This window comes from Rattus norvegicus, chromosome 8, assembly GCF_021556685.1.
Source record: "Rattus norvegicus strain SHRSP/BbbUtx chromosome 8, alternate assembly SHRSP_T2T, whole genome shotgun sequence".
Classification (NCBI taxonomy): domain Eukaryota; kingdom Metazoa; phylum Chordata; class Mammalia; order Rodentia; family Muridae; genus Rattus; species Rattus norvegicus.
The window spans coordinates 61,324,337-61,347,756 of NC_141541.1; the positions used below are offsets into that span (position 1 = coordinate 61,324,337).

A 23,420-nucleotide genomic window follows, 5' to 3' on the forward strand; every position below is an offset into this window, starting at 1 on the left:
TATTAAATAAATGAACAGTCTACAAATAATAAGGAAGCTATCTGCTATCAATCACTTAAACATGGACTAGACTGATCTATTGCAAATGACTTAAAAGAAAAAAGTTAAGTGACACTTACGAACCTCTCAAGCTGAAACTGATAAACTGGATCCTGTGGCACAATCAAACTAGTTTCCAATCATAGCATAACACATTTCTATCTTCAAGTCTTTCCTTGTTCATAATGATATTCCCTTCCTTAAAAGCTCTTATAATACAATGATTCTCTCTCTGTACTCTGTGTATGCGTGCGTGCGTGCGTGTGTGTGTGTGTGTGTGTGTGTGTGTGTGTGTGTGTGAATGGCAAGACAAAGAAGCCAGTCACAAAGACCATTTGACCATTTTACATTCATATGAAATATGCAGAGTAAACAATCTGATGAGACATCAAAAAATAGATTAGTATTTATTGTTGGGAAAGTGGGAAAGTATAAAGGGATTTATTATCTCTTTCTGAAAACATGAAAGCATTCAAAAAATTAATGGGTTATACACTTTCACTAGACAAGTTATATAAAGCCTATCTCAAAAAAAGTTAATACCAAAAAAAACCCAAAAAAACATACATAAAAAAAACAGCAAGGCTCTTAGTAGAAATGAACAATATATTTAACCTATCGAAATCTCTATCAGCACTTCAAAGTGTAGCAAAGTTCAACATCTTAGTAATTTGACTTCCTCTTACAACAGAAATCATTTCTATAAAATGTTAATACCTGTCCCAAGGCATAGAGGAAAGCAAAAGAAACACACGAAATGACAATACATACAGGATGCTAAGTGCTATGATAGCAGCAAAGAAACACGGTTCAGGAAATACTGACTTATCCCCCTTACCCACCATCCCGAAAATTACTCACTGTCTTAGGGCCTTATGGTTTACATGGAAGAACCTGTACCTTCCTGGGATTCATGACGATCGTCTAAGCTGTAGTCATTTTTCTATTTTGTAACTTGGAAGAAACAGATCAAAGAGGAAAAAATAATGGAAATAGTTCTGACTATGTAGCTGTGCCAGCTAGTCTTGACACACAAACTAGTTATCTGACGGGAGGAGTCCTCAACTCCGGGAGGATGCTTCCATTAAGATCCAGCTATAAGGCATTTTCTTAATTAGTAACTGACAGGGGAGGGTCCACCCCACTGTGATGGTCCCAACCCTGGGTCCTGGATTCTATAAGAAAGCAGGCTGAGCAAGCCAGTAATCAGAACTACCCATCATGGCCTCTACATCAGCTCTGGCCTCCAGGTTCCTGCCCTGTTTGAGTTCCTATAGTGACTTTCTTTGATAATGAACGGCAATGTGGAAGTGTAAGTCAAATAAATCCTCTCCTCCCCATGTTGCTTTTTGGTGATGGTGTTTCACTGCAGCACTGAAAACCCTACCTATTTAGGGTTAGACAGAAGTACAGTGGGAAACCACCATCCATGGGTCCACCAGGTTTTTGCTGGATATCCTTCATCACTTATTGGATCAGTAGGTCCTTTCAAGGATGTCTAGGTAGCATAAAGCCTAAGAGTAACCCACCCTAACATGTTTCCCTTAGTGCCAGAAAATGTGTTTATTTTCTAGCCAAGATAATAGAGACAATATTGCCACTGCGTGAAGACTATTGCTAGCAGCCTTCTCACAAAACAAAGACTCTCTTAAACACAGGCATTCTCAGCTCTGACATAGACCCACTCTGTGAGAAGATCAACTCCAACCTACCTCTGCATGGGCCTTCCAGAAGGTGTGAGGCTGGGTAGCAACAGTCCAGCAACATACTCTAAAAAGGACAGCAGGCTAACTTGTGAGTCTCCAAGTAGATGAACCTCTTAGTAGTCCTAGAAGCCTACAAACATCATCTCTCTTCAGAAAAAAAATAAGAAAAGCGCGATACATCTGCAATGTCTGCCATAAAACAGGGTTGATTAATAGAAGAGAAGCATGGGCAGGAGGAAAAGGGAAACTAGTATAAACAGTTAATTGTGTAATTATGAACACATTATAAATCTAGACGTCAAAGCTGACTCTACATGATGGGCTAAAAACAAGACCATATTCTGGGCAATAAAATACTCTTCTCTCTTTTCATATGGAAGGAAGAAAATATCTCAAAAATTTTAGTTGGGTATAGAGAAGACTAAATTTTACACTTTGATTTTCAAAGTTCTACTTGAGCAAACTGTCAGGGATAAAGCAATTCAGAAAGAGCCAAAGAAAATACTACTCTTCAAATCCAGAAAAGTGCACTATTTGTTAAGTTCTTGCTAAGTTTTCTTGGAATATTCAACCATTTCCTACAAGCATTTTGAAATCTGTATACTTTCCAAAATTAGTGCCACAGCAAAGTAGAAAACACTCCTGTCCTGTTGCCTTCCATGACAAAAGTGAGTAAATATTATGTATGCAGTGGAATACTTATTCTAACCATGATTTCCTGAGAAGATGTAATAGGAAATATGCCATTTACTTTAGAAAGCGATCTTAAGAAAACCTTATAGTGACTGCCACTGAGAGAGATTCACAAAACCTAGTAATTGATTCATGAATTCTCTTACTGCAAGAGACAGGAAACATACCAACATGAATAAACAGAGCCCTGGCTGGCCTCGAACAAGTTATAGTTAATGATTCCTATCTCACACATATCTAATTCTTAGGAATTTCTTCATATATTCCAGGCCCTCTCATAGTGCCCATTTATTAATTTATGTACCGTAATAATCCCTACCACTTAATGAGAACTGTAATAAAACAGTATTCTGTTTTTAAACATTTATTATACCAACAGTATATCAAAACTATCACTCCTCTTCTAACAGACAGCAGGCAAGGCTAAAAAAAAAAAGTAAATCAATCAAAAGTGGCAACTGCTTTCCTGGGGAGGGGAGGAAGGACTAAAGAGGGCTTATGCCAGTATGACCACGATCTGTTTCCTACTGTGGTGGTTTGACTATGCTTGGCCCATAGGAATCGCACTATTAGGAAGTATGGCCTTGTTGGAGGAAGTGTGTCACTGTGGGGGTGGGCTTTGAGACCCTTCTCCTAGCTGCCTGGAGGACAATCTGTGCCTGGCTGTTCTACAATAAAGATGTAGAACTCTCAGCCTCTCCAGCACCATGTCTGCCTGGACGCTGCCATGCTTCCTGTCATGATGACAATGGACAGAAACTCTGAATCTGTAAGCCAGCCCCAATTAAATGTTCTTTTATAAGAGTTGCTGTGGTCAGGGCTGGGGATTTAGCTCAGTGGTAGAGCGCTTACCTAGGAAGCGCAAGGCTCTGGGTTCGGTCCCCAGCTCCGAAAAAAAGAACCAAAAAAAAAAAAAAAAAAAAGAGTTGCTGTGGTCATGGTGCTTCTTCACAGCAGTAAAACCCTAAGACACATACTTAATAGAGATAAAGCTTTATCTGTTGAAGTGAACATTCTTGGCTTGAAAATGAAAAGATAAAAATAAGATAAAATGAATAAGAAAACAAATTCATTTTTTAAAACTAAAATAGATGGTTCAAATCATGTGCTGAAGAAAAGGGAAAGAACTGCACACCCCCTTTGATACTAGGGATGAGACAAAGTTCAACAAATGACATGAGAGACTCATTTAAGAAAATGACCTCAGCGCTTGCCTAGAGGCAAGCGCAAGGCCCTGGGTTCGGTCCTCAGCTCCAAAAAAAAGAAAGAAAGAAAGAAAGAAAGAAAGAAAGAAAGAAAGAAAGAAAGAAAGAAAGAAAGAAAGAAAGAAAGAAAGAAAGAAAGAAAGAAAGAAAGAAAGAAAGAAAGAAGAAAAAAGAAAATGACCTCATGCTACAAACAGGCATTAGTGCATATCTGGTAAAAGATCCTGCAGAAAGGGCTAGGGGAATGGCTTGGTGGGTAAAGTGCTTACTGACGAGCATGAGGACCTGAGCTCAGATTCCTGGAACCTACGTAAACACTAAGGAGAGCAGTATACATTTGTGACCTGGATACTGGAGACAGAAACAACCAGGCTCAAAAAGCTCATGGGCTAGCTAGCAAGTTTAGCTGACTGGTTCAGCAAAAGCACTGTATCAAAAAAACCATCCGGTGACATCAAGTAAGGGCATCAACATCCACGTCTGCTTCCACATGCACCTCCATGGAACTGCACAGGAGTACATGCGAAGCCACACACATAGGGATACACTCATATAAACAGATATGCCACACACAAAAATTAAAAATTAAACTTAAAAAATGTAAATTTACTGTGGAGATTATGTGAAATATAGTCTATCTGAAATCTCAGGAGACCCATTTTACTGCATAGTCAATACACCTACCAAAATTTTAAATACTAATTCATCTTCATTATCCTTCCCTTTCTGGTTGGATAGGGTAAGTGAATAATTTAAATGCACAGAAGTAACAAAATATCTGAGACTGAATACTTTAAAAGAATAGAAATAAATATATTTCCCACACTGCTGGAGGCTGAGAAGTCCAGCCTTCAATAGCTAACATGACGTCTAGTGAAGGCATTTTTGAGGTATTTTCAAATAGTTGCAGAAGCAGCAGCGAAATGTAGCATTCTCTCACTGCACAGAAGCATATATAATAAAAGCAAACTAACAGGTCAACACATGAAGCTGCTTTTACAAAAGCTTCAAAATACCAAATTCCAGAGGAAAGAGCCCTTGTGACTTAGCCACCTTTTATAAGCCCACCTCTTGCTGTTTCATTAGCAACACCTGAACTCTAAAGGACATACTGAAACCACAAGCAAAGCCCAAAGACTCTATAGACACAACTGTGGGAACGTCACTTAGAACAGCAAGTCCCACTCGTCAGTGACAGCACCAAAACTATGGACTAGGTAATAGTGCCACATTTTCTAAATGACAAGGCAAAGAGTCAATCACTAAACATAAGTTACAATGTTACAAATACATGTACACACGCAAATACCCCCACAATATTGTATCCTATTCTTAGTCATATTAAACTGAAGAGTCAAAAAATGCAGGTTTTATCACCAAAAGATAAAGTAGCTAGGCAGTAGTAGCTCACACCTTTATTACTAGCACTTGGGAGGGAGAAGCAGGTTTGAGGCCAGCCTAGTCTACAGAGTGAGTTCCAGGACAGACAAGGCTGCACAGAGAAACCCTGTCCAGGGAATATGGACAGAACTCCATCCAGGAAAAGCATAATAATTAGTTGCATCTAATAATTTCCTATGATAAAATGCTCTAAAAATTGTTTTGCTTCTAATTATAATTAATCAATTTCTACAAGGCACTATACTTGTCTAGCTATGGTATGCTTATACCACCAAGTTAGGAACTGTCCCTAATCCACCCCACAGAACAGAGTGCTCAGCAGAATTAATACATAGTGTATTAGTTAACATTTCGCTATGTTATGAACCAGATCTGGGATACCAATGTAGCACTTGTCACTTTTCAGGTCAATTACGGACATTCAGAATATTTTAATTACCCTATCAACTAACTATATTATAACTGCAAAACTCTATTTCCTGATATATTTAAAACAAATAGAACATACCACTTTTGTCTATGCTGAGTTCTGATTTGAAAAGGACTATATCTCAGACACAGTTAGGTGGAAATATTAATAGCTTACACCTATGTCCTTCTATACTAGCTAACCTGGCTGCATTATAATCATTAGAGTAACACTGCCAAATAGATACAATACTGGCCCCAATTCACAAATTAAAAAAAAAAACAGCTCAGAAAAAACTATTAAACAGTCTATCATTAATTAATCCCACACCCAATACCACGATATTGTTTCCACTGTTTTGCTCATTTGTACTCCAAATATCACTGAAGTGAATAAATGAATACACAGCCAAGACTCTGCTAATATTACAGGTTTAATCTGCTACATTTAAGAATAATCTAGAAGGTACTAAACTCCGGGTATAGTCCCCGATTCCTTCCGACTATGCATTCAGTAACTGCTGCTTGTGGGAGAGAATAAAACAGAAAGTAGGGAGAAGTGGGGAAGAGCCAGAAGGCAGACGAGAGAACAGACGGGGACAGGTAAGGCTTAGCTCCCGCATCAGAGTCTTCCCTTCAAAGCTGGAATGTTTTGGTGTAAGTATTTACTATAGTACAAATAAGCTTTGAATTAGCTAATCTTTGCTGATAGTGAGTTCTTACAATAGTAGGGAAGAATATATTTTTAATGAAAATACAAGTAAGATCTAGGATCTACTTTACAGTATAAAAACAACTTGTGATCATTAATAAAATCTTAATTAAAACTGTTGTGTTTGCTGCTAAGCTTTAAAACAGCACTGCTGAGCTACAATGGAATTCATCCAATCTCATAGATAACTACACAGTGTAAGAGATGAACAACTATAACTACATGCTGATACGTGCATGCTAATCAGGTTTCTTTGTAAACATATTACCATCTGAAGAGGAATTGCCTCTAACAGATTGGCCTTGGACAAGTAATACTATTTCCCACTCTATGTATCGTTTGCTTGGTTTTGATCAAGTCTATTCTTAATAATATATAATAAAAAAGCAACCTCCAATAAACGGGATGGCTGGAATACAAAAATAAAATCTTTAAATATTGTAACAGCTAAAGTGGGAAGTGATTAAAATTGTAGAGCTGAAATCACATTCAAAACCAACTATCCTCAAAAGATGATAAAGAATTAAAAAATATATTAACACGAACCCCCAAAAATGCTCATTTAAGAAATTCAAGAACACAGATGAAGTGGGGGAGGGGTGTCAATTACTTCCATTTCTGTAATTCTTGTTTGTATATAGTACTAGGCAATATGAAAGAACAGAAAAAAATTTTCCTTGATCAGTATCCCAAAACCTCTTTGATGGCTCCAAACTACTTGTCATATCTGATAAATATGCCATAACATTTCAAAAATTATAGTTTAAAATGTTAGCATTTTAGTGACTGAGGAGATGGGTCAGTAGTTAAGACCACTTGTTCTTTCAGGGGATCCAAGCTTAAACCCAATGCTCTCATACTGGGAGGCTCACAGCCACCTATAACTCTAGCTCCAGGGTAACCAAGGACTTCTTCTGGCCACCGTGGGAATCCATACACCCACGCACTCACAGATGCATGTGCATTTGTGTGCACATACATAACACACAAATAAATGAATAAGTAAACATTTTAAATATTTTTAGGCTTTGGTTTTGGGGTTTTCGGTTTGGTTTTTTTTTGTTTGTTTGTTTTGTTTTGTTTTGTTTTTAAGTTAGAAAGTGTAGAGGAATTCGATAGCTGCTCTGACAAGGGATCACATCCAAAGACCTTCTAAGTCCATTCGATCTGGCTGGAATACAGACATGTGCTTAGTACGCCTAACAATGAAAGTAGGTTAGTTTGTAGAAGAAAGCAGCCATGTTCGAAAGTGACATCTAATTTAGGGGCAGACAAAGTGATGAATCAGAGAAAGATTTAACAGAATGAGTCAAAGATAGGATACACTCAACGCTTGCAAGAACAGCACAGAAAAGACTACTTAAGAGCAACACAGAGAGAGAAGAGTGGTATGTGTGGCAGTTTTAGTAAGACAGTTTTACCAAGACAGATAGCAGAGAGAACAAGCTAGACAAAAGGAGCCAGCGAAGGAGAAAAAGCCAGAAGATGAGGACATATTGCCAATGAGGCCTAGCAGAACAATTCAGAAAAAAGCCAAGAAAAGACAATTAGTCATCTTAGAAGACTAGATTGTAAGAGGGCTAGCAGTTTCTAGGCCTAGGCCTAGGCCTAGGGATAGTTAGAACAGAGAAAGAAATGCAATAGGCTTTCAGCCCAAGCCATGTACTCTTACAACTGGTTATGGCTCTCATCTCATCCCTCCATTTGAGGAAATAAAAGCAACATTTACAAGAATGAAAACAGATTAACTTTTCCTTACAATTCTGGCCCAGGGTAAAGAAAAACCATTTCTGAAAATGGAAAAATGAAATTTTTATAGTATAACAGAAGCAGAATTTTAGATCATAATTAGAAACAATAAGTTAAAAGGCTGGACATGCTCTATCATTTAGAGCTAGTAAATTATTTATGTTCAAGCTTACAAAAATTCAATAGTGTATTTCAACCAAATAATTCTTAGACAACTCCAAAATGCCCGTTTCCTATGAATAAACCTATAAACGAGTCACTATTCAATAACAGTATAAATAGACAATGAAACAGAAAGAGAATGTGACAATGACCAACATGACCATTCTGTTAGGTTACTTGACAAAATAAGCTAGAAACCTTTAAATATATAGTATCCAGACAGGTCATTATAAAAAGAAAACAAATTTTCTTTGGGACAACAGAAACAAAGGTCCCTAACAAGATATCTATCAGTAAACAGAATATAACCCCATAGTAAAGGAAAACAAACCACACTCAAGTGAAGGATTTTTTCCGCAGAAATTTAGACTGGTTCAAAATTAGGGGTAGAAAATATACTATACAAACACACTAAGAACCATCACATGATTACCTTAATAATTATAGGACATATGACAAAATGTATCATTCATTCATGTTTAAAAAAAAAACACTGCATGAATAGAATGGAATTTTTCCAATCTGATAAAACAAAAATAACTGGAAAGCTAATATCAGATACAAGAATAAAATCTAAATATTTATCCCACCTGAGATCAAGAACATATTGGTATCTGTCCCTATTTCTCACATTCTTAGGTTCTAATCAGGCAAGAAAATGAAATGAGATGCACAGAGGTAAGAATAGTAATTATTATTTTGGTGTTTACAAATAAAGATGATCTAAACAGTTACATAGAAGACTTCAAAGAACTTCCAAAAGTGTCACTAGTTTAAAATAAATGATACATAAAAACAAGTTGTATTTCTATATGCTGGCCAGAAAAAACATGCAAACTTCTTAACATTCATGTAAAATAGTACTAAAGAGTACCAAATAGTAAAAGACTACTCTAACAAAATATGTATGCTATATGCATAACAATGCTAAAAGGTAGTAAAGGAGACCTAAATAAATGGAAAAATCATCATATTCATAGGATCAAAAGACTCAGTATTGAGGTGTCAGTTGGCTCCAAACAACTTAAAAATTCAATGCAATGTTAATGAAGACACCAGCAAGCTTTCTACACAAATCAATTAGCTAATTAAAAATCTATGAAAATGTAATAGCACCAAAATAACCAACATTTATGATAAAGGAAAAATATGTCAAATTGGAAAAATGCAAAGTAATTTGATTGAAAATTTACTAAGAAACTTATCATGACAGGTATCATTAGTAAAAATATAAGCACATAAAATATAACAGAAATCAAACACACACAGACACACACACACACACACACACAAAATCCACATGTATTATCAGTTAACTGACTTTCAACAAGGAGTCAAGGTAATCCAATGGAAAAAACCAACATCTTTTCTGCAAAAGACTAATAAGCAACATCAAAAAAGTTAAACTTGACCCCTGTCTTAGAACCATTCACAAAAATTAAATTGAATAAATTCTAGTTCTAAATAAAAGGCTAAATCTAGAAGAAAATATAGTACAAGATTTTCATAACCCTGCATTGACCACAAACTTACCAGATATTTATAAATTATGAAATATAATACTTCAAAATGTAATATTTCTGCTCTTTGTAAAACATGACTGAAAGAAAACACTAGAAAAGACATCTAATAAGAGATGTGTGGGTTCAGTCCCCAACTCCGGGGGGGGGAAAAAAAAAAGAGATGTGGATCTAGAATACATAAACAACTCAGTAAAATAAGCAATACAACTTTTAAAAGAACAAAAGATAGGCATTTTACCATGGAAGAGACAGCCAGCAAATGCAGGGAGACAGGATATTCACCATTAATAGCAACCAGAGAAATGCCATGAAAACTTCAGCTACGTAGCTGAATACATACAATTTAAAAGCTAACAACATTATGAGTTTTAAAGACTCATGAATGCTCAAACACATTTGGTAAATAACTGTAGAGCTCCTCCCAAAGAAAAACATAAACTTACTTGCCTTACAGCCTGATGTTTATCTACCCCACTAGTTTGCACACATCCCGGAGAAATGAAAAAGGTTATGCCCATGTAGCTTTTGTCATAATCACCAAAAATTATGAACATCAATGCCTACTGACAAAACCCTTGGGAATCCTCAGCAATTAAAAGGGACTATTTACTGATGAATACAGTAAGAGTACAAGAGCAGAGCAACCACACAGCATCCTCCGTACTCTACAGTTCTAGCTCCATGTCATGCTGAAAACTGCAAAAGCAGAGGACCAACAATCAGAGCAGCGGTTGAGAAAGGAATGAAGAAACTTACTCCAATGGGGATACAGTAATGTTTTAGTGACAAACTGCTTCACTCTGGATTATGACAATGATTAACTTTTTTTTCAAGCTACAATGTACTTCCTAAGAGATTTTTACTATGTATCTCCTACATAAATTCACCTTTGCAGAAAGGTACTTTATAGACATTGTGTTACACAAATCTTTTTGATGACTCTCAGTCCAGTCAAGCTGACAATCAAGATCAATCATCACACTGACTTAACAGATTAGATTAAAACTCAATGTCATCTTATTTCACTTATTTATTTAAAGGAGTCATGACTTTCAATAGCTTAATTTAAAGCAGAGGAAGTCAGTACAGGATTTGCTCCACATTTTCTCTTTTGCATATATTAACAGCACCTACTTCACAGGGAAGTTCAGAAAGTAAATGGCATGCTTTTTATAAAACTTTCCTCTCAATAAGTCAGTGCTCACTGAGCTTATCTGCCACTTTGAATCTCTAATTGTTTTGAAAAAACACCTTCCAAAGTTTCATTGATCTAAAATCAGGTGCTTGCTGTAACTTTAGAGATTTTTAGAAATACTGTATGGTGAGTAAGAGTCAGGATAATTTTTTCACACAATTCTTTCAGGAGATCACAAAAAGTAATGGGAAATTTCTACTTAAGAAACTTGCTTCTCAAAAGCAAATATCTCATTAAAAACCAATTTCATGGGCCTAGAGAGAAGGCTCAGGGGCTAAGAAAATTTGTTGACCTCACAGAGGACATAAGTTCAGTTCCCAGCAACCACCTAATGGCTAACAACCATCCCTAACTACAGTTCCAAATTCTTCTGGCTTTCACAAGTACTGCATGCATTAAGTACAGACATATATGCAGGCTTCACAAGTACTGCATGCATGAAGTACAGACATATGTGCAGGCAAAACAGCAATGCGCATAAAATAAATGTCTAAATGAATTCACTTATTTATTTATTTCATGCTCTGACGTAAATACTGACAGCCAATAGCTGTTTGGAAAAAGACATCTTACTTGGTGGTAGGGCCCCTGATAGGTTGTCTATGCTATAGAAGACAGCTCTACACCCACAAGCATGCAAACAACACTAATTCAACTCAGTAGGCTATATACATATATAGAGGTAGAGATGTAAACAGATTAGAGATAGATACTTACACACACTATATAAATATATACATATACATATATATCTGTGTGTGGTTGGTATGTATGTATGTATGTATGTATGTATGTATGTATAGAAAGAGGCCATACTTATATATGTATGGACATGAAGCAATTGAGAGGTAAATGTGTTCAAAATAAAATGGACTCATATATAAAGAACAATAGTAATTGTTGTACATAACTACAACAATACTACTACAATAATGTAGTCCATCAAGAAACTGGATGTTAAGACTTATAAAGATTCTCACATCGTAACAATAAACCAGACTGACCCCTTCATATCACAATCATTTTACAGCTACTTTCAAAACACAGCATCAGAAAACCATTTTAAAAAGATTGTGGCTGACAACCTCTTGAGTCTGAAGTTAAGAAGAGTATGAAAATTCTTTGGCTCTTTTCCTGTATTTAAATACAAGGAGAAATGGAAGAGTACACAACAAAGGAAAACTCATTCTAAATTTTTCTTGGTTGTTGCTCATTAGTTTTCCAAAGGCTACAATAAGCACATGATAAGAAGTCAAGAGAAGACTCCATTTGGAGTACACTTACCGACAGTGCTTCATTCTCTTTAAGATCCAACCCAAACACATCACGCCGCTTCACTGTGAGGAAGTCAGCATCAGGCCCATCTTCCTCATCATCATCCCTGTCTAAGAACTGCACAGGAACTTCCTTGACCTTCTGTGCCTCCTCACTCCTGGGAACAGAGTCAGTGGGAGGCTCTCTTGTTTGTCCCACATGATCTTCCATTTCTTCATCTTCCGTCTCTTCATCCTGTTCTTCACTCTCACCACTAGCCAAGCTGTGTTCTGTCTCTTCTAGTCTTTTCCCACTTTTGTGAAGGATGGACATTTTCTCACTGAAATAAGCTCGAAATTCTTCTACTTCATCACTGGTGAGGGAGGGAGCCCTGGGCTGAATTGCTTCAGTGACTTGATTCTTTCCCAATTCTTTGTTGGGCTGTTTCTCCATTTTCTGAAGAAATCTTATCCGTGGTGCCACAGCAAGACCAAGAGACCTTCAAAAGTGCAAAGAACAAAAATAACTATCTCATTATAGTGATGGTATGTTTGTGATATTATGGAAGTTTCTCCACAGAAACTTCCTATGTCCAAGGCTTTTTTAAAAAGACATCCCTCAAAGACACATCAATTCTGACAGATTAAATGATCCAAAAGACAAGCCAAAATGAACCGAGTACTTGTCGGAAAATGTCTTAGACACCTCACTCTCCTTCCTTCAAGAGTTGATATAGTATGAAATAAGGAGCCAAAAAATAGAAACAAGATGATCACAGTTCATGTACCAGACCCATTTTCAAATTCAACTCCCAGCTTGCTCACAACACAGAACAGAGATCCCAACTAACTGCATGAAGGTACTCTACAAAACACAAGCTACCACAGAAACTCAAAAAGGCATGGCTGAAGAATGGAAAAGAGTTCTTTTCGAGGTTGGGGATTTAGCTCAGTGGTAGAGCACTTGCCTAGCAAGCGCAAGGCCCTGGGTTCGATCCCCATCTCCGAAAAAAAAAAAAAAAAAAAGAAAAAAGAAAAAGAAAATAAGAGTTCTTTTCGAAGAATAGAGTGTAATACATATACCATCAGCCTGCCTCAAATCCCACTTCTGAAAAAGAATATGGCATAATCACAGCTGTAAAAATGCATTTTTCTTTTTAAAGGAACTAAAAGAAGAAAATCTTGTTGGTTTTGTTTGTTTTTACACCCTTAGAGCAAGATTATATTTAAGATTGGTTGTTTTCTTACACGATCAAAGCCAATAATTTTCACTAAAGTCCCACTGGTATATAGAAATACAACTTTTAAAAGAACAAATGTGGCATGCCCATTTGATCTTTTATCCCAGCTCTCAGAAGGCTGAAATAGGCTTTATCTACAGGCTGACAGCTTTATCTACATAGTGGTCTCCAGGTCTACCAAGATAATGTTTATAAACAAACAAACAAACAAACAAAATAAATAAATAAATAAATAAATAAATAAAGACAGGAAGGAAGGGAGGAAGGGAGGGAGGGAGGGAAGGAGGGAGGGAGGAAGCAAGCAAGCAAGCAAGCAAGCAAGCAATGGCAGCTATATCAACTTTTTTTGCTATGTGATGCACAACAAAAGCTGACAAGTTCAATACTGAAGAGCACAAGCTCAGAAACAGAACTGCTGAGGTTCAATATGAACAGCACGGTCATTTACTAGTTGTGTGATCTCAGGAATAGTCTCCTAGCTAGACAGTTTTCTTATCTGAAAAATGGAATGGCTGAGAATGCCTACCTAAAAGAGCCATGTTAGAGCGTTAATAAACAGATACAATGAAGCTAAAGTAACGAGTTTACAACAGTGGTAATCTTTCTGCCGTTACTGTATTACTTTGTAACAGGTTGGCTGGGACAATAAGTTTGTATATACCAGAGAAGCTCTCATAATACAGTACAGGGACATGTATACTCCTCAGGACCTAAGACCTGAATGCCTTGAAGATGAGAGTACATATACATGCATAATTCTCTCACTGAATGCAATGACCTACATATACTGGGCACTCAAAAGTTCTCTTCTAGTACATTTTATTTAAACCTGATATCTTAGAGACATGGCAACTGCTTTAGCTATCATAGGCTTCAAGAGGAAATAAACCCGAAGAAAATTATACATCTAATATCAATATTATATATATTATTATATATTACATATATAGAGTTAGACTATACTGATCACTTAAGTGTAACCTAATTGTTTACCTTTTCTAAACCTCACCAAAAGCAAGTCTTCAATGGCAATCACATTTACTAGTTTGATATAACAAAAGAAAAACTTCTAATTATGTCCCTGCAATATTCAAAACCTGTGCCCATCATTTGAGAACATTCCAGCTGCAACAACCAAAATAAAAAACACTGAAGTTCGCACAAAATACAAAAGGAGCTAAAACGCCTAATCTTTGGGTGATATTAAAAATGAAACTAGGAGCTGGTAACTAAATATAAGGAAGCAAGATCATATTAGCTATGACACATGGCTTTCCACACATTACTAAAATAGTAATGCTATCTAACACTGTTACGTAGCACAAGGGTTTTAAAATATTACAACTGACAGCTTATGTTATATTAAGCATATAATCTAACACAAAATGGAAAACAGCAGCTTACCAAGGTAATTTTTTTGTTATGAAGGGGAAGTGGAAAGGATACAAATCCATTGTACTCTTGAGTATGAAATCCTCAAATAAAGTCTTTTTTTTAGTTTTCTGTATTAAACTTAATTTGAAAGAAAAGGTAGTCAAATTCCTAGAACACGAGCTAAACACACCGAGTTTGCCTGAAACATATTTTATCTGGGAACCTAAGACAGACATTGAAGTGAGATGGTGCCCAAGGATACTTCTAAAGATGTGTCAAGGAGCATTTCCCATAGATAAGACTCCCTCAAAGAAAGCGGATTCTACCCTTTTGGGTTAAAGGTTAGTTTTGTTTTGTAATCTCTCAGCTATTCAAACAAAATCAGTTAGTCATTACTTATTTGCAACCTGAGTCTTGCAGCAGTAACTGCAACTGTGCAGAAAAGTAGCCAGATGAAAACAATACTCAGAACTTATCAATATGAACCTTCTTGACAGCAACTAAATATGGCTAATTCTCTAGAGTTCATTTACTGCACTTCTCTGCAAACTATCAAAGGACTATACTAAGGTAAAGCAGAATGATCTAAACTAGGGCTCTCAGAGGACACACTAGGGACAACCTCTCTACCTTATTATAGCTATGCTGTCAATACTTACAGTGCATATTCAGTAATAGGTAACTTGTTCACATCAAATACTTCTTTATCCTTCATAAGATATACTGAACGTATGTAGGAGACAAAACACTGTAAATAAAAAGTACAAAGTAATAGAAGTTGAAGATTAAGCTAAACCAAAAATAGAAATAGTATTTCTTCACATAGTAGTCAAGAAAAATTCAGTAGTAGTGAAAAAACAAAAAACAGATCAATAAACCTCTATTTTGCATGCACAGAAAAATAAACTGTTACAACTGTAATATAAGAAAAGAGTTTTCATTTTATTCCACCAGTCCAAGATAATAAGAAATATAGGCAAAGGGATAGGAAATTCAAGGCCAGACCAGGCTGCATAAAATCTCAACTTCAAAAGAGAAAATTCATATTTTTACTCAACTTTTGAAAATCTACTAAATATTAATTAGTAATACTCAATAATAATAAGGTACAATGAGGGAACACAGGCAATGAAATAATACAGATAGAGCATCTATATCAATTCCATATGTTATTAGCCGAGGAAACACCATTTCTCTAAATGGCAATTTCCTCATCTATCAAAACTTCAACAGTGTCTTCTAAGACACTGTTATGTCAATGAGTACATTCATATAGAACACCCAGAATATCTTCTGAAATAGAGTAGACACAAATAAATGTTTTTGCTGGTAAGATTACTGTAATAGTCAAGTTAATTTTTCAACAAAATTTCACTACAATAAATGAGCCAAATTTTGACAGATTGACAGATCTTCTTTATTATAATTTCAAATAATTATATCTTATAGTGTTTTAAATATAGTATAATTATATGTAATATAATTATAACATATTTATATTTATATTATATTATATCATCCTGAAAATTTTTACTTCTACACTTTTCCATAAAACTATGCTCATAACAGAGCTTTGTCATCCTGTTCCTATCTGTTGATAAGATAAATAGGTAATAAAATACATCTTTACTTTAAAGATAAATTTTATGGGGCTGGGGAGATGACTCAGTCAGTAACGTAATGGCCACACAGGCATGAGAACTTGAGTCTGAAGGTCCAGCATCCAAATGAAATGGACAGGCATACAAAATGTGCCTGTAATCCCAGCACTGGGGAGCCAGTAACAGAAAGGTCCCTGCAACATGCAGCCCAGCGAGGCTAAGTCTAGCCAGATAGAAGCTCCAGGAACAATAAAAGACCTTGTCTCAAAAAGTAAGGTAGATGTTTGAAGAAGACATCTATACTTGACCTCTGGCCTCCATACACATGTATGCACACCTATACGTGCACATGCATACACAAGAATACATACAGTATGCATATATAAATTTCATAAAGTGTATTTTAATCCTTCTGTCCATATCTCTTAAACTTTACATTTTCTTCTGCATCTCTATATTTACTTAATGCAATGTAGAAATGAAATTAATCTTTTCTACCTAACAAATCTCCCAATAAACCATTTTCTGTCTCCAGAGGCACTAAAAAAATGGAGTTGGTTCAATAGTATTTTCTCCTGCAATCATCGTCAAGAAAGACAACCATGCTTATAGGTTTTGTTCCATCCAGATAATAATCAAAAGCTAGACAGTCACTTCTTTGAAACCAAACAGCCTGACAAAGCCAGGAACGCAGCCATTCTGCTAAACCATATGTGACAGCAACAAGTCACTCCACTTATTTCAGTGTGCTATCCATAATCTTTGTTCTAGAGACTCGGTTTCCAATGCACAAACCATGAAAAATGTCCTTTCGGCACTTGTACCTCCTGTCAGTAAGCAAATGACCCGCTAGTCTCACAACACTCCCAGCACCTTCAGCATCGTGTGCACTTTAATTTTTAACATTCTCCTGTTCTAAACGTTAACTAGTCTGACTGGGCCATTCCAGAATACTCACACATTACAAAATGTCAAATGTACATCATAAATAAACTTTGTAGCAATTTCTTAAGACTTTTTTTAGTTCAGAAAAGCAATTCAAGAATATTAAGATTCAAATTTCATTACTGAAGATAATTTGCAAGAATTCTATCCACCTAGATATTTAGCCTAACACAAGTGAATATTAATCTTTCAGTCAGAAAATGCAATCAAACTTATTACAATTTCATTGAAAAAGAAGTTAAGTTTATTAAGTATCCTAGATACCAGTCTGCTTCAAACATAAAAGTCATCTTGGAATTTCCTCTGTGCCTCCAATAAGATTATACACAGATAAATATTAAGAAAAACTTTTTAAAATTAAGAAGTAATCTTTGTATTAAACCTTTTAGTTATGGCTGCGCAATATTGTAATAGCAGAAACTGATGAAACGTTACTTCGTTATATAATTCCATTCCAAAAACAAATACTAAATTTAAAAATGACTTACCCTTTGAGCTCTTTCTTTTAAATCTTGATCTTGAGCTAAAAATGATTCTAATCTTTTCTGAACATCGATAAGTTTTTCTGGATTGATTCTTTTTAATAAAAAGAAAATAATGGTTAAACTAAAAAAGCAATCTAACTTTTACAAAACAGAAAATAAAACATAGCATTTTCTTATATCCCTTCATTTGACTTTTAAGTATTTAACATTATGTCTCATCTATGGACCAAGAATAACACAAGAAAAAGAAAATGACAGGTCAGTAGATTTCTCCAAACAAATGATGAGGGAGAGGAAGTTATCCATTATAGTAACATTATTATTAGCACAGTCACTTCTTAATTTAATAGAGCTAGAAAGTAGACACCCATAGGACATTAACTAAGATGAAATTCAATATCATTTTTGCCAATGCTTCTTTTTAAATCATATATAAAATCTATTTCAACTAATCAAGTATCTAAGACATAAAAACTGTTTACCTATGTAAAATTAAATTTTGCTTAATTAGGCTATAGCAAAGAATCTACATTTCACAAGACTCCATGTTTTTTCCTAACTTCAAACTGAATTATTACATTACTCCAATGCCAGAGTTGTAACAAAAACAAAAAGTTTAGAGCTGTTTAGAGCTGTTTTTCCTTTATTATTAGAGAAAATTTTCAAAACATAAAAGCTACTAGCTTCAACAATTCAATTTATGGTCAAGTTTTACCCTATATATTCTTAACCAGTCTTTTTACTATCTTAGTCCAAATTACTTTTAGGCAAATCCAGCTGTTTCTCAATGTCTCCAATACAAGTGGATTCCACTAAGCCCAGTGCATACATTAATGAGAGGCTATGATCCTTTGAAATGAAAGAACAACCCACAAAAAGATTCCGTTCCAGAGATGTCCTTTCAACCCACAACGCCCCTTGTAACTAAGCAGTTCTTTCTCTTATTTTTCTCTGCTATATTCTGCAAAATTATTTTGATTCTTTTTAAGGTGTCAGGGCTGGGGAAATGCCAGACTTGCATAAGGATCTAAGTTCAGCTCTTGAGAGGCACTGTAGCATGATCCTGTACCCTCAGCCCCTTTGGGGAGGATGCAGAGAGATCAGAGACAGGTGGTACCCTAAGATTCACTGGCTAGGCTGCCAAGGTAGCCAAATTGATAAGCTTCAGGATCAGAGAGAGGCACATACAAACATACCAAAATATACCACACACATAAACAACATTAACAACACATACACAGGTTAATCTCAGCATTTGGAAGAGGAGACTACCTCAGCTACACAGTACATTTCAAGCTAGCCTGGGTTACATGAGACCCTATCATGATCAACCAACCAACCAACCAACCAATCAATAAATAACTCTATAGCATAATCATGAATGGTTTAACATTCATTCAATAGGCAAATTAACATAATGTATCACATCAGTATATATATAAAGATAGGTAATAAAAGATAAGTCATTTATAAACTAGAAATTAAAAACTTCAAAATAAAGAGTATCTTTTCTTTAGAAGAAAGAGGAGGAGGAAAAGGAGTAAAGAAAAGGCTAGGGTAATGTAAATGAGAACCATCTAGTTTTCCCACTTAAATCAAGAACAAAGCAGGGGGTACTGGAGAAATAGCTCCAGAGCTAAAAGCAAATCCCAGTACCCACACAGCAGCTCACAACCATCTGTCACTCCAGATCCTGGGGATCTGACATCCTCTCCTGGTTCCCACTAGCACCAAAAGCACACAGCACTAAGGACATACAAGCAAGAAATATATCCAAACACATAAAATGATAAAGGAAATGCACAAAGCCGAGAAATCTGCTTTTCAATGTAGCAAAACAAAAGAAAAGAAAAATTAAAGTCATGCTGATTGGAGAGGAAAGGTAAAACTATACTTGTTTGAAGGTGAAATGATTGATGACCTACTTGGTAAATCAAAAGAAAGGAACAAAATGCTTGTGGAACTAATAAAAATTATAACAAGGCTTCAGAATGCAAATATACCAAAGGCTTTGCTGTTTACCAGACATGAGACAGCAGAAACTAAAGCTGTAAGGAAAGAAAACGAAGAACTTCTGAGACAGGACTCTAAGAAAGTATGAGCAAGATCCATGTGAAGAAAACCAAAACTCTGATGACAGAAATCAAACAAGAAACACAATCTTTCAGTTTCAGGGAAATTCTATCTTGTCAAGGTTTCAATCTGTTTCACACTTGATCTGCAGATTCAATGTAATAACAATTCAAATACCAGCCAGCTTTTTTTATGGGTATCAATAAACTGATTCCAAACACAAGCTGCAGTGCAGTTATGCTCCAACCTCGAGGCTTAATATAAAGCACTAATAATCAGACAGGACAGTAAATGGCAAAAGAACAAATCAAGGAGAACAGAACCCAGAAAAATACAACCACGTGTATAGTCCACAGATCTCTGACAAAAGAACCACAGCGGCATAATGGAACAAAGTGAGTCTTCCCAAGAAATGGTATGAGAACTGGTCATGTAACACATGAACACGCACATACTTTTATTTTAAAAAATTCAACATGAATCATAGATATAAATAAAAAGCAGAAAAGGTCTCAAGAGATGACTAACTGGGCAACATATTACACAAGGAGAAAAACTGAGTTTGGACCTCCAGCACCAACTTGATAAAATGGTCCCAGTCATGCACACCTAAAGACCCAGCCCTGGAATTTAGGAATGAAGTCAGGGAAGAGACAGGCAGATCCTAGGAGCTTGCCAGCCAGTCAGGTTCAGTCAAAGATCTTATCTCAAAAAAAATAAGGTAGGAAAGTCCTTGAAAATGACACCCTGACATCCATCTCTAGTGCATGAACACACACGCACACACACGCACACGCACACACACGCACACGCACAAAACTTCTAGCAACTAACATAGAAAACATAGACAACTTCAAGGATGGCAATGACATTAAATGCAACAGTAAAGAGCTAATCCGTGAAATTTTTCATTAACTCAGCTAGACTTCATTAAAATTGGGAGCATCAAGCTCAGGCATTCTCTCTGACCTGCCATACCTCCTTGTCAACACAACCTCTGAAACCATGAGCCCAAGTACTTCCTTCTTTAGGTGGATCTCTCAGACACTAACTGCGGTGATACAAGCAAGATCATCATATAAACTCAGGGCTCTAAGTGACACTGATATGTCAATATAATTCATAAACTGCAACAAATCTCCAAGTTTTTGGATGCAGATACTAAAAGAGACTGCATGTGTGGGGTTGGGAATGTGAGCAAATATACTTTCCTTCAAATTTGTTGTGAGCATAAAACTTCTTCCTAAGACTTCATTAAAGTCCTTTACTTTTCCCTCTAAATCAGAAGCCAGATGGTCAAATAGCTTAGGAGGAAGAAGGAAGTCAGTGCAGGCAGTAAGCACAATGATGTCGTGCGGTCACTCCTAGCAGCCACAGAAGAACACGTAGCTCTTACTTGATCTCCTTCACAGGAACTTTCTTCTGGAGAAGCTGCTGCACCATGCCTTGTTCTTCGGAGGGCAGTAAAATTAATAACGCTTCTCCGTCCTCCTTGTACCTAAAATCAAAGTTTTTAAAACACATCAATACAATCTCTGCTTTACATTTAACAGTAAAATGAGTGGATGACATAAAATCAAGTTCACTTAATTAGTAAGTGCTAGAAAACCTGCTTTTAATAATTCTGCAATGTCAGTAAAGTAGGATTCTGGCTGCATTGCTTCAAATTCCAATCACCTGCTATAATTTGCTATAATTCCCACTGCCTTTAAGGCTGTACCTCAGTAGTAGAGCTAGCATCTAAAACAAAGTTGTTAAACAGATTTAATCTTTTGAGATTGGGGTCTCAATACTGTAGCCCGGTATGCCCTTGCTTTTATGTGTTGCCCATGCTGGCCTCAGGCAACAACAAGCCCAATCCAAAGGGGATCCTTAAGTCCATACACTCAAGCCACAGTAGTACTATGACAAAATTATTTATTAAACATGGCAATCAAGCACACTTTAGAAATCAATTTACAGGAATAGTGACATTTGCCTGTAATTTCTGAAAACAGGAGGCTAAGGCTATAGATTCAAAGCAACATTTAACTATGCAGCAAAACCCTGTCTTGGGAAATCAAAATAAATAAATCAGTTCGTCTTCCTACAGATTTTACTGATATCTTTAAAATAGAACTTTTCAGATCAGTGTAAAGAAATGGGCCTACTCAGATAAACACCATCAATCCTTGTAATTGGTCTTCCCTTACCTAAAGCCAAGACTTAATTTATACCAGACCTTCAGCAATCTGTATTGGCACAGGTCAAAGGCTTTCTCAAGTACTACAGTTGTTTGGGCTGCTTGAATACAGTTTATTGACATAACAGTGTCAGCTGGTACACATACAACAAAACAGAAATCAAATGGGATATTTAGGGAATTTTTCAGGTACACAGAAGAAGACATAATCTCAAAGCATTCTTTAAACTCATGCTATAAAATTTGAGGGCACATTTTTATAACTGACCAAGTAACTATTTACGCAGAAGCTATGACTCAGGAAAAAAACTAAAAAATACCAAGAAGCAGGTGCCTGTCTTCAAGCAACATAACACTCATCCTAATGAGAACTGACAAACACATACAAGCAAGAGACTTAAGACAACAATCAAAGAATGCCAAAGGACAGCCACAGGCAGCACGCACCACAGAAAAAGACTGTGACACAGAAGATGGGAATCCAGGTGGGTCTTTTTAGGCAGACAGAAAGAGGAAAACTACGATGTTCTAAAAGAATGCCATGTCATCATAGAGGAAACCAGACAATACAAGCCTGATTTAATACGGAGAGATCTAAAAAGGGAAGGTCCACAGCAGGAGTACAAAAATGAGCAGCAAAAAGGATGACTAAAAAGGTGCATTCGAGCCTGATTTCCACTACACTGAATGCCTCCACAGAGATTCTGTAACACTGTCTGCAAAGAGCATTTTATCACTGATTGCTGAAAGAAAAACTGGCTTTAACTAAGAGAATGGTACTGTACTTTTACTATAAAAACTAAAGGAAAGCATCTTATCTCACATATTAATTTTAAAACTCAACTCCACTCTAATAAGGAAAAAATATATGCATTCCTTGTATGTACAGAATGAGAAAGATTAAATAAAACATACCAAAATGTTAAGCTATTTTACTATAGTTAATTTTTTAAAATCTTATTAATATGCCAGGTTCTGAAATGGTGAGGAAACAGACATTCTGCTGGCTATTAACAAAGTTGAGTGCCTATATAAATAGGTATTCATCCCAGCACTCAGGAGGCAGAGGCAAGTGGATCTCTGAATTCAAGGGCAGCCCAGTTTACTGAGTTCCAGGACAGATAAGACTATACAAGAAATCCTGTCTGGGAGGGTAGAGGAGATAGTAATATAGAATTATAAGTGTATTCGCAATATAGAGGAAGCTGTAAGGCACCTTAAATGAAACTTGAAGAATCAACAGCCAGTCTAACACTAGGGATAGAGACACATAAGTAAGGGACAGCCAAGTTTTGCAAAGGATAAAGACAGTATTGCAGAGACCAGTGAATACTTAAATATTTTGTCTTTATTCTTATTTAATTTTCTTATAAACTAAAAGGAAGTATGTATAGATACTCCTTTATCTAATTATGTTAGACTCAAAAACTAACTGTAAATACCTTCCTCACTGTTTAAATGCAGAATTGTATG

The 23,420-nt window shown here is 36.0% G+C and overlaps 1 protein-coding gene across 2 annotated transcripts in view; it reads right to left on the bottom strand.

Annotated features, from left to right (window-relative positions):
• Ddx10 (DEAD-box helicase 10) overlaps positions 1-23,420 on the bottom strand; it is a 154,706-nt gene that overhangs the window by 104,048 nt on the left and 27,238 nt on the right. For both annotated transcript variants that reach the window (XR_015626419.1, NM_001106820.1), the window contains exons 10-13: positions 21,162-21,263; positions 17,696-17,783; positions 15,321-15,409; positions 12,078-12,546 (exon numbers count right to left, since the gene is read on the bottom strand). Coding sequence is in view for 1 of the 2 variants with exons in the window: in NM_001106820.1 (NP_001100290.1) it covers positions 12,078-12,546; positions 15,321-15,409; positions 17,696-17,783; positions 21,162-21,263 (748 nt within the window). In the remaining variant the exon portion in view is untranslated. The remainder of the gene's footprint in view (positions 1-12,077; positions 12,547-15,320; positions 15,410-17,695; positions 17,784-21,161; positions 21,264-23,420) is intronic.